Source organism: Populus nigra, chromosome 8 (genome assembly GCF_951802175.1).
Source record: "Populus nigra chromosome 8, ddPopNigr1.1, whole genome shotgun sequence".
NCBI classification, from domain to species: Eukaryota; Viridiplantae; Streptophyta; class Magnoliopsida; order Malpighiales; family Salicaceae; genus Populus; species Populus nigra.
In genome coordinates, this window is record NC_084859.1 from 12,474,040 (window position 1) to 12,486,870 (window position 12,831).

Here is a 12,831-nt window from a genome sequence, read left to right on the forward strand (position 1 = left end):
GGCTCTACACAACTTCGATAGTTACATATTTTCAATATGAAAGGGAAACCTAAAACTTGTCATCTTTCCAAATCTTCAGTTGAATTGACCAGGTATAGCATCGCTAAAATTTACAGAGGTCAGTTGGTAACACAAGAATTCTACGGCTTGTGAAGCCTCTTTAATTGTCCCTGGCAGCCACTTCCAAACAGCTACCATGCCTGTTCCATCACCGGCGGAAAATAGACCACTAGGACCCATTTGAATCTCTTGAATCTCTCGTTTTGCAAAGATCCTCCCTCTCCCAGTGAATGAATCCAATTCATACAATTAGATAGAATTATCATTGCAGGAGCAGAACAGAACAAGCTTTCCTAAGCATCCTCCATGCCAATACATTTAAAATATCGTACTTCTCCTCGCGTCCTAATTATATGCGGCCGGGCTTGTACAAACTAAGTGTTTTGAATATTCGGATGTGGAACTGTTTCTGGTAGAATATACATATGGCTAAGCATATGCTTTTATAGAACAACGAGTTAGGTTTAGTAGAAAAAAAAAGCCTACTGGAACCAAACTAGGATAATAATTTAAAATGGAGATAATAGGTTTAGATGACTCAAATTTTTTCAAGTAATTCTACATGTAATAAAATAATTCATATTTTATTCGGATATAATGAGAGTTTTGAGAATAAACTGCAGATATATGACCGATAATTAATTAAGGGAGCTCTAAGATAGAGGCAAAAAAGCCAAAAACTAGCTACATGCCTTCCTTTAACGTCTAGAGGTTAGTTCTATGTATTATTTGATGACTGCCTCGACAGGAGAAACTAGCAGCTACAAAATAAAGTGATGACTCCTGGTTTGCAGGCAGGCGAAACGATATAATTCATTTCATTTTTTATTTTATTTTTTTCCAGTAAGGGGTATTCTCAGACTGTTTACGCGTTAACTGAGACTAAATCATTTCTACAAATGATCATTTGGATGAATTTCTCTCCATACTAGTCTTAAGATTTGAAGCCAGAAAATTAAAGAAATGAGCCTACCTAACCACCAAGCCAATCCCTTGAAGTTAATGCAATATCCATCGTTGCAAATTAATTTATGCAGACATCGCTACGAGGTTCATGCCCACAGCGGTCAGGCCAAAGCGGCACAAGGATTGATGGTTTTAACATTAAGAGAGGAATTTTAGAACTTAACGACCAAGAACTTTTGATTGCTGCGATCTGTCACACTACTTGGCATCATGGTCTGTCAGAGTATAAGCATCTGCAAATCTAGAAAGGCTAAGTAATGTGGACATACATGTACAAGTAAGAAGTCGAACATGATATATATATTTTTTTGTTTGAGTTTTATTATATGATAGTTAATTAAATTTTGCAGAAAGATTGATCTAATTCTTACCTTTTCTAATTTTGCAGAAAATGCATGTAAAGAAAAAAATGCTCAGGATAATTCAACTGAAAGAGGGAAAGTTGGTAGCCGCACGAAGGAGGAAAGTACAGATGTGTTTGGGTGTACGAATTACACATCTGAAAAATTTTGAAATTTTTTTCAGCTTCAAACTAAATTTAAATTATTTTATGTTTTTGAATTGTTTTGATGCATTAATATTAAAAATAAATTTTAAAAACTAAAAAAATATTATTTTAATATATTTTTAAATAAAAAATATTTTAAAAAATAATTTTCAATGCACCTAAATGGACCCTAAGTATCGTGTAGCTATAATAAAATAGCCAAGATCCCTTTTGGTCTTGAAGGACTACATAGTATGCTATTTTAGTTGTTGAAGAATAAGATGTTGAAATAATAGATAGATAGATGCTTCACGAATATGGGCTTGAATTTACTTGCAACATTTTCCAATATGGTATTAATATGAAGCTTAAGTTGAATTTTGTGTATATGTATATATAACATTCTCCGAGTTCTTGCTCGGGAGTGCTTCTTCATCTGCTTGATTCCTTTTATTTCGATGATACTTGCTTTTGTGGGTTCTGTTTCATTTCTTGTGCTTTCAAAAACACAGGGAGACAGAAGAGAGCTGCAATGTTACATCGGATATTGTGACAGAATTGAGCGAGACTAAAATCTTCCACCGACAGAAGAAAATAATTGTGTAGAATCAGCTGCACCTGAGCAATATGTAGATCCTTCAAAGGATGTCTATATGCAAAATCTCTGTGGCTGTTCGTATTCACACGGTGCAGAAGATCATAACCAGTTACTATGAGCTTGAGGAGAAGAGGCGAGGGGTTCTAAAGCAACTTAATCAGTATGGTGGTTCTAAGTACCAATACCCTGCTGAAGGTTCAAGTTCTGGCGGTTACTGCGGTGCCTGTACTGGGTTTTCAAAATTAGACGCGAATCATTGCTGTACCGTTCCTATATTCTTTAATAGAGATCAAGGAAAAAAACGTTTTGGAATTTAATCGGAACTCTGTAGATAATATAACTGTATTAAGTGGCTAGGATTGAAATGGAATGTTAATTATGATTTTTATATCAAGTAATTGGACCACCGAGAACGATGACAAATTTAAAATGGAGACAACAGGTGTCAGATCTTACTCAATTTTTTTCAAGTGATTTTATATATACCCTTTTTATAAAAAGCTACTAAGTTGATCATCAAAATGTTGGATTTATTGAAATTAGGCTAAAAAATCATCTAAATTTAGGTTGATCTTTCATATTATAATTCATTTAACCCCAGAATTTACCTCAACAAACAAGTTTAATACCCAACTAATTTCATATTAAATGATAAAATAAATTAAATTAAAAAACAAAATTCCTTTTAAAAAAGTAGGATTTAAAATAATTTAACAAAGATAAAAAAAATGAGGCAATATTAAACCAATTAATGCTAAAGGATGAGATAAAATAATTTATTTTATTTTTAAAAAATAAAATTCTTTTTAAAAAGTTGGATCTAACAAAGAGTTGTGTTAATCTTAAAGTGATTGAAAAATCCCGTAGAAATGAAAAAAAATATTGGAGGATAAAACTGAAAAAAAAAAAGATAAAAAAAAACAAAGCAAACTTGGAGGAACTTTCTAAATCCGGATTAATCTCTTAAACCTGCAATCCATTAAGCTTTAGACCTGGGTTCAATTAAGAATCTCAACACTTACTAAATTTAACAGAATGAAATTAAAAAAAAAAACAAATTAAAAAATTATGAGAAAATCAAGGTAAAAAACAACAATAAAAAAATAAGAATGAAATTCCATAGAAAAAAAATTAAGAAGGATGTAACAAAAAAATAATTTTATAAGCTATTTTAAATAAAACAAATAGTAATTAAAAAATAATAATAAAATTTGATATATGAAAAAATTTATAAGGGATGGAATTAAAAAAAAATTATAAATTATTTTAAATAAAATAAATACTAATCAAAATAATAAAAATTAAATCTAAAAATAAATTAATTAAAAAATTGGATTAAGCTTTGTATAGGATTAGAACTCCCCGTGCGCGCACGAAGTCTAAAAAGATAGGATTTACTGAGAGAATTATATCCATTGTTTTAAAACCCAGACCGGCGCGGAGGGTTGACTTAGAACCCGGGAATGGAACCGGTCTGGATCTTAGTAAAAACCCGTCAAAGAGTTGACTCGACAAAACCCGATCGACTCGGGTAAACCACCCGACCTCTTTTTTTTTTTTACGTAGACATGAAACGAATTCGTTTAAAACTTTCATTTTCTATTTCTACATTTTCTCAGAATCAAACAGAGGATTTCAAAGTAAATCAATACTCGCACCAACAGAAAGAAATTGAAGAAAACAAAAGGAAGAAAAAATCATAATTTTAAACAGGAACCTTTCGATGATATCATGAAACAAACAAAAGAATTGGCACTTGCAAAAGATATTCCTCAAGTCCAGGCGCTTTTCCCATCCACTTGGCACTTGCAAATTGAGGTTCAATTCTTGAGATTCGCTCTCTACAGAATCACCACCACCAAATAAATCCCTAGTGATCAAAGTTGTTGATTTTGCCCCTCCAGGTTCACTCACAACGGTTCGTAATCGAATTGAGAGATTCTTTTTCTTTGTAATCTGGATGAGTGCGCGTCCTTTGTCTGCTGAAAGCCGGGTTGATATTGACAGCTGGAGAACTCTTCGTATCGTACAGAGGTTCCCGAAGACCCCTCACTCAATCGCCAGCTTGACCTTTCATTAGGATCGTGAGAGAGAGCAGGAAAACAAGTAGTAGTCTAGGCTCACCTCGGCTGCCATATTCACAATAAAAGAGCTCTTGCAGCTAGAGAGATAGAGGGAGAGTGAGAGGGAGAGTGGATGATTTGTGACTATATATTAAATAAAAAGTCTCATGTTTTTTTTGGATTGACCGAATCAATCCAGATTAATTTATCTAATCCATGAATCGATCATTAAATTAGATTGATCACTATATTGGTTTCAAAACTTTGATTGTATCACTATCTTGGAAGCCACCACTTGGCCACAAAAATCCACATAATGACTTGAACTGCCCCTATGATCGCTTTTAGCTTTTTTAATTTTAATGGAGTTCTCGGGAAACTGGCTTGAACCAGCAGAATAACAATTCACATGTGACGTGGACACACACGTTTAATGGTTGTCAAATTACATGACTGCCCTTGTGATGCATTCACTGTCTACCTAGCCTCTTTCCGCTCGTAACGGCGTCGGTTTGGTCCTTCCAATTAGCAATCCCTAAAATTGACTTCTTAGGGCAATTCCCTGCATAGACTCCACCTCCGATAAAAACAAAGAAAAAGTTGGAAGCTTTGCGCTAGTTAGTGTTGATAATGGCGAGAACGACCAGCAGAGACGCTCAAGCTCTCTTCCAATCCCTTCGTTCTGCTTATACTGCCACTCCTACTAGCCTCAAGGTCTCTCTCTCGCTCTCTTTATCTTTTATTTCCTCAATTTTTTATGATGAAGCTCTAAAATTGAGTTATTTTTGGTGTCCAGATTATCGATCTGTATGTAGTTTTTGCAGTTTTCACTGCTATAATTCAGGTACAGCTTTCCTATAACTTTTTTTTTGTTGTTATTATTGATCTGTTATTTTACTTCGATTCTGATGCGGTGACTTTTTGAGATTTGAAGGATCGGCTTATTGTTTCGATGAGATAGTAATGTTAGGAATTGGATCTGTGATGGGTTCGATTGGATCAGTGGAAGATGAACATGATAAAGAATAATGTCAGATTCAGGCAAATTTAGAGGTTTATTAGAATCAAGTAATAATAAAACAACTATGATTGTGAGGTAAAATGTCGGTATATGAAATGTTCCATTAACTGAGTTATCAGTCAGTCAAGTGCGTTTCCTTTTCTGGTTGTATTACCTGATTGTGTGAACTCGTGCATCTTGATTTTCTTACTTCTATAAAGTTAAGGGTCCGGTTCTGGAAAAATAAATGAGGGAGAAGAACTTGGAGGGCCAAAAAAATTTAATGATTTAGGTCACTATTGTCCAGATTCATGTCAATAATGTTCTCTCTATTTTATTCCTCGTATTGGTCATTGGAGCTGTCTTGTGTGCTGATATAAATTTCTGCTACACATGGTGTCACTTTTTTCATTTGGCACACATCCTTGAGTTCTACCTTATCTTTGCATTGTTGGAGGGAATAAATGGATGCATCATGGGAAAGGGGGAGGAAGAAAGTGTTAAGCATTTGTTTACTCACTGATGTATTTTCAGAGCTTTAGGACATTATTTTCATTTTGTTGGAGTACTAACCACCACACCAACAAGTTCAGAAATTGCCTAAAAACCAATGAGTCTCATGGTCCAAACAATAATAAATAAAACAAGAAGGAGAACTGATGAGCCCTGTGACATATTTGATGAATCCCAGATGCAACAGTCATTGATCTCTTTTAAAGGGCTCATTTTAGATTCAAATAAAAGCAGGATTTAGCAACATGTCCTTTTGGCACAAGGATTGGTATTGGAATATTTTTTTTCTTTTTAAGAATGATAGGGAACTTATTGATGGTGGATAAAGAAGCCTTAAGAGTGAAGAGAAGGGGATAAAAAGGAGCACAAAAGTTCGTACCTATAATTATTGAGCAAAAAAAAATAAAGGGGTAACAACCAAAGGCAGTTTTATGTTCAAAAAATCATGGATAGATTGCTAATCTTTCAAATAAGCTGGCACATCAACCAGATTTTATATACTATGGCTGTGCTCTATATGCACCTTAAGCTTTATATACACCCAATGAAAAGCATTAAAGTTCCTTTCAATGGTGGGTGTCTTGGAATATACATGTGCGATTAGATTTACAGTGCATACTGATACATGGAAATATTATAATAGTAAGAACTTACAAGGACAGTAGCGCATAAAGATCATCTATGCTAATCTCACACCTTTCCTCTGGTCTCTGCCTTCCAAAAGCTTCATTTCCCAGTTTCTTCTTCCTGTGCTGCATTATTTACCTGGAGGAGGTGCTGCAATTTCAGAACTTGCTGTTTCTGCATTTTCAATGCCTTTTCTCCCTTTTGTGAATGTTTTTCTTCTTCTTGTTGAGTTAGAGTAGCATAAGTACTCCAATCCAGTTTTTGACCAACAAAGATGCATTCTTGTTTGAATTCAAAGGGTAACACTCAATGACCATTTCAGGATGTAATTTTATATATAATTTAGCTATTGTGCCAAGCACATACTTCAAGCCATCTCAAACTTATCCCCCCCCTCCCTTATAATCCTCTTGCATGATTTGTTCAACGTAAGTTTGGTTAGTTATGCTGTCCAGCTTGCTTAACTTGTTTTGGTGATCAACAGGTAGTTTACATGGCCATTGTTGGGTCATTTCCATTCAACTCTTTTCTTTCTGGTGTACTTTCTTGTGTAGGGACTGCAGTCCTTGCTGGTAAGTAGTTATTGTTTAGCGAGAAATGGCTGCTAAAATTCACAATAGAGAGATTAATTTGTTTCACTTGTCACAGTTTGTCTCCGTATCCAAGTGAACAAGGAAAACAAGGAATTCAAGGTAAGACTTCTTTTAATTTTTCATCTTATGGTAGTTATTGAGAAAATGGAGGAAAAAATGAAACCACCCTCAACCCCCAAGGGGGAGTGAAGGAATAAATCGAATTAACATTTTTAATCTTTTTCTTAAAGTTTTGTAGAGTTGTGCTATTGAACTCATTGAAACTTGCTTTTAAACACTTGCGCGTGTAAGGTGTCCAGTCAGAACCATTTGTCTCACTCCAATCGATAACTGGTCATTTATTTGGTAAAGAGACAAACTGAAAGTTGATTCGGCATTTGGCCTAAACTTTCTAAAGGCAGTTATCAGCTTGAGTGAAACAAGGAGTCATTATGTGGGTAGTTTAATTGAATGTTTAAAAGCAACTATTGAAGTGAGTGTTGATAGCATTCCCTATTTTTGTATTACAAATAGTTGATGTTTCTTTCACCCAATTACAGGATTTACCACCAGAGCGTGCGTTTGCTGATTTTGTTCTCTGCAACTTGGTGCTCCATTTGGTGATTATGAATTTCCTAGGTTAAGGTTGAGCCCTGCTGGCTCCCTGTTTTGTTGGGCTGTAGCTGTGAAACATATTTATAGAGTTATTTTATCAATTCAAGCAAATTTTCATAGGACATGGCTTATAAGTGAATTGCTGGATTGCAATTAAGATTTTTGGTGCTTAGTTGTTTTCTTTGATGAGAAGCCCGTATTGCTCGCAAGGAAATGCTATTTAGCATTGATCAAACATGGTTTATAGATCCTTTACCTAGAAAGGTGTGTCCTAAAAACTTCCATTTCCTTCCCTTGAATGATTGTTAGGCGTGATTAGATGTAGGCTTTGATTTCCAATAAAACAGAAACTTTTCGTGTTTTCAAGTAAAGAGGTCAATTGTTGCTGTTTGGAAACTTGAACGGTTGCCTTTCAGTAAGTCGCTGGATTCATTGATTGCTTTCACGGGTATAGAAAAGATGGTTAAACCGGAGACCTTCATTGCCATGTCTTGTAGATGCATGTGATATAGTTATCCAGATGGACGGGTCATGAAATTTACCAGAAATACAATCGTGTAAATGAAATAATTCTTTAACAATCTTAAAAATCTAGTACTGCAAGTAGATTGGATTTCACATTAATTTTTATTCTTAAAGTGACTTGGGATTTTATTTTAATATCTTGATAACTGGGTACTCGAAGGTTTAACAACAAATCTTTGTTTTCAATGATGTCCAGTATTCAAATTTATACAATTTTGAAACACTAATTTTGAGTGTTACCAAGTGTTATATGACGTAATATAAAAAGCCATTCTATGTTTCTATTTCTATGTGCCTCGTCTAGCACCTAAAACTCTCAAGAGTAGGTGGTCATTTTACACGGTACAAGAATCCAGCTGAATGTTCTAGTGTTGAAAGAGCTTGAATCCTAGCATTCTTCAAATATTCTAGTGTTATGGAGCTTGAAGTACCTGCAGAGCATTACCATCGTAATATGTTCCTTTTTCTCGGCGATTATGAAGAACGACGTACGTCATTCTCTCACTTCAGTTTCTTCTCCAGAAACTTCTTGAGCTTAACAAATCTCCCGCGAACACGAGGTCTCCCATCAGCTATGGCTTTTCGGCAAGCATACTGCAAAACATAGCAAGCATTATTAAAGATTTAAGTGCGCATTTTCTAATATAGGGTTTAACATATAAAATGGGTTAAAAATTCAAGTACATTGAGAGTATGGAAACAAAATTTAACCTTAATGTTGTCGTTAAATTTCCATTGCTTTCTGTTCTTCAAATTCTCTCCTTCCTCTCTTCTACCGTGTACCGGCAGTTCTTTTCTGTCTCGGTGTTCTCAATTGCAGCCGTGTGATTATATTCAAGTTCCTACGTAACTTATAAACCATAAGCACCAAAAAGAAAATCTATATGTGTAAAGAAATGAGCACTAGAAACATCTTAAACTCTAACCGAGCTTGAAAAATATGTCCATAGCCGTTTTTCTCCTGAAGGATAGACAGGCGTTAAATGTGGATAAACTTCCCAAAATCTTCCCCATGCCCCAAACGCAAGTAATTGGATTCCGTCGTGAAAATCCTGAGTTTTGGCAATGTCAGCAATATGCCCCATTTTATAATCCATTAATGTAGGCAGATCCATACCCAAAATCCCAGATGTTTCAGGCAACGAATTCAATACTGTAATCGGCGACATGATCTCAGATTGCCCCAGGAAAATATCAAGTGCATCATAATCTTTATGATCATACAATATTGGGAAGTCGTCATGATCTTGATGATCAGCCACCAATGCACAACTAAAATTAGAAAGGGCACCACTTGTTATATACGTTCAGTAAATGAATAAAGAAGAAATTTTTTATCTCTTATTAAAAAAAAACTATTTTCTGAGTGTTTATTAGTGTAATTTTTTATTGTACAGTAAATTAAGTGAAAATCATGATAGATAAACTCTCTTAGTAGGTTTTTTAATGATTTTAAATGAATATTTATAATTGACACTTAATATTTCAGTAATATTAATTTTTTAAAAATTTATTTCTTTTAACTTTTAGAATTAATTTTAATATTTGTAACTGTTGAAATAAAATTGAATAATAACTATTCAGGTTAATTTAAAATATAATTATTTCATTAATAATCATATAATTTCATTATAATGTTTTAAGTCTATATAAAACTGTTACTACATAGAAAACATATATATAAAAAAACAATGTATTTTCTTTCTTTGTCTTTTTATTTTTATTTTTTAGAGATTTATAGGGTTTAGTTGTATTATAAAGGTATTGTATTGTGTGAGACAAATAAACACCTCAAAAATAATATTTTTCAATTCTTTACACCATCTCTATAGTCATTTCCATGTCCAAATAGTTTACTTACATTAACAATATTTGTGCCTGAAAATGAATCAGTTCTGGCATAACTTCGATCTTGAGCCGTTACAGAATTCATCCGGGGAAAATTCATAGTTAGAAAATAAACCAGGAATGGAAGGAAGAGGAACATGTCGGCATCGAGGGCTTTAGGCAAGTTTTTGCCCGGAACTGTCCGGGAAGCACGTAGGCGTAGCTTAAGACATAATTAGCTAAAATAGGCAATCCTCCCATTAGGAGAGAAATCCATCCTAACAAATCTCCCCCTTCTCGACTCGGTGGAAGGATTCATTATTTCACCAGTTGAGCAACAAGTCTCAAGGGCTTTCTTCAACGTAGCAAAATCATTATCATCGGTGTGAATTTTCTCAAGTTCTAACAACTTGCCTTTAAAATCTTCTCTTATTCAATGATACCTCACATCGATGTGTTTCAACCTTGAATTGAACATGGAGCTTTTAGCTAGTTCAATAAAACTTGCATTGCTGTAAGACACCATCTATTATTGTTATCGAAAACCAAGTTCTCTAAAAACAAATTCAGCTACAACAGCTCTTTACAAGCTTATGTAGTTGTAATAAACTCTATCTTTATATACTTGGCTAGATGTTAGATTTAAGTACCTAGCATATTCGCTAAATCTACATTACTTCATTTTTTTTTTATGTTTAAAAGAAGATTATTTTCTTGGACTTGTCAAACTACTAAATCTGAGTATTTTATATCTGACATGTTTGTCAAACTCGTATTATCTTGAACTTAGTTAATTGATAAGTTCAAGTGTCTTGGATTTGACATATTTGTCAAACCCATGTTATCTTGGATTTGATTAAATGCCAAGTCTAAATATTTTGGATCTGACATGTAGGGGTGATTATTTTTTGTTCGGTTCAGTTTTTTTAAAATTCTAATCGATTTTTTTTTCACGGTTTGGTTTTTTCGGTTTAATCGGTTTTTTGGTTTTTTTACTCACCCTACTGACATGTTTGTTAGATTCATATTACTTGATTCATTTGGATATGCTAAGGAAAGATGGTCATTCCCTTGAGCATGCCTAAGAAATTATGTAAATTTTCTTGGATGTGCCTTGGGTTTGACACACTGCCAAATCCTATCACGTCTGTGCCAGACCCAGCCCGGGATTTGATACACTGTCAAGCCCAACACACCTTTAGATGTAATTGTTTTCTTGAAAATTTATACTTGTAAATTTTTTTAAAATGATATTTTTTAATAAATATATAATGATAAAAACTTAATTAATCTATCTTTGCAACAATTTTTTGCTGTGCATGCATTTTATTAAAGTCAATTACAATTTCTTAAAGCAAATCCATCTAAAACTTCAGCAGTTCTAGGAGTTCAGTTTAGGTGGTGTACATATGTGAATTATCAGTTGATTTATATAGGTTAATTATGATTTATTTTTCGTATAATTATAAAAAATTTCTTTGATCGTGTTGTTACACTCATTGTAATTTGAGAAAGTGCACTTTACATCTTGAGTTAAACAAAAATCATTAAAAAATAAAATTATTCTTGATGAAATTACTTATTATTTATATAAAGAAATTTACTTATAATTTTACAATTTAAATTTAAATTTCAATTTTAACTATCATGTTAAAAATATATTTTTTACAAGAAAAGTTAGCTTTAGAGAGAGAACCCATCACGGTATCGTGATATCACAATTTAGTGAGGAGTGGGCTCCTTTCTCTCGACCGGTAATGGAAGATTTTATTCGCAAACAACATTATAGCATTGCCATACAACATATCTCGTGTCAATTAAATAAATAAAATAACATTAAAATAAAGAGTTGAGAATGAATTAAATGAAACTAAAATCATTTATCAAATTTAATATTAAAACAATTAATATTCACCTTATCTTTAAGTTTAATTTGCGTTTAATTTTTTAGAATAAATTATAAGTTAGTCCATTTGGTTTTTCAAAATGAATTAAGCAGTTTCTCTAATTTTAAAACAATTAATTAATCACTTAGTCAATATTAATTATGCTTAATCTTATTATTTCTTTGTCTTAGAAAATATATTTTTCTTATCAATTTTCCATTGTCTATTTTTTTTTCTTTTTATATTTTAAAAAACGGATAAAAATAAATTGAAAAGTAACATTAAATAGTTGAAAAAAAAATCAAGTTAGAAGTAGATTTAGAAATACAAGAATTAATTAATTATTTTTAAAAACTAGAGAGAATTAATCTAAAAACAAGATTTAGATTGGGCAAGAGCTATCTAGAATATTTAAATCCATCTTTGGACTTTGCCTTCAATCCAATTGGATCGGGCTAGGTGAAGAACTTTCCCCACCGAACGATTAGATCTGGATTTCTATTTTTAACTAATTTTTAAGGAATTAAATCTAAGCTTAAAAAACAAACTAAATTTTCATCAAACAACCATAAAATAAATAATAAACTTCATATCAATGCATATAACTAATAAAATAAAATAAAAATAAGAGTTTAAGACTAAGAGATTTATTTACTCTGTGGTCTTAGATTCAAGTTCTATGGTTGCTTATATGATGGCCACTGGAAGCTTACATGGTCGTTAACTTCAGGACTCGTGAAATTAATTAAGATGCATGAAAGCTAATCCGGACACACCCGAATTAAATTAAAAAAAAAATAGCTTAAAAACCATTTGCGTGTACCTACATGTGGCATCTGAAGGGAGGCCAGGCCAAAGTGGCTTGAATCATCTATGTCCTCCTAAAAAATAGAACTTTGCATCCCTGATCCTACATGTGGCATCCTAGACGGGCAGAAGGGATGTCGTGGGGACACGAGAGCCGTCTAAAATACAAAATCAAAGAGGAGTAATTTGGTGAGTCATCAGCATGTGATAAGCCTTGTGGGATTATTTTAGAATGAAAGACAAATAAGTAAGCCAAATAACAAATCAAAACTGAGTGAGAGGGAC

At 33.1% G+C, this 12,831-nt stretch overlaps 1 protein-coding gene across 1 annotated transcript; it reads left to right on the forward strand.

Moving 5' to 3' along the window:
- Positions 1 to 4,689: 4,689 nt before the first annotated feature.
- LOC133702330 (dolichyl-diphosphooligosaccharide--protein glycosyltransferase subunit DAD1-like) lies at positions 4,690 to 7,673 on the forward strand. The gene is made up of 5 exons (XM_062126654.1): positions 4,690 to 4,888; positions 4,971 to 5,018; positions 6,799 to 6,886; positions 6,963 to 7,006; positions 7,447 to 7,673. Exons 1-5 carry the CDS (start codon positions 4,805 to 4,807, stop codon positions 7,528 to 7,530), a joined length of 348 nt encoding a protein of 115 aa, XP_061982638.1. The 5' UTR covers positions 4,690 to 4,804; the 3' UTR covers positions 7,531 to 7,673.
- Positions 7,674 to 12,831: the final 5,158 nt, after the last annotated feature.

Bases quoted from the DNA above. Each gene is read 5' to 3' on its own strand.
- LOC133702330 (XM_062126654.1), top strand. From the start codon at position 4,805: ATGGCGAGAACGACCAGCAGAGACGCTCAAGCTCTCTTCCAATCCCTT. The intron at 4,889-4,970 runs GTCTCTCTCTCG...TTTGGTGTCCAG, and splicing joins CCACTCCTACTAGCCTCAAG to ATTATCGATCTGTATGTAGT. The intron at 6,887-6,962 runs GTAAGTAGTTAT...CACTTGTCACAG, and splicing joins AGGGACTGCAGTCCTTGCTG to TTTGTCTCCGTATCCAAGTG.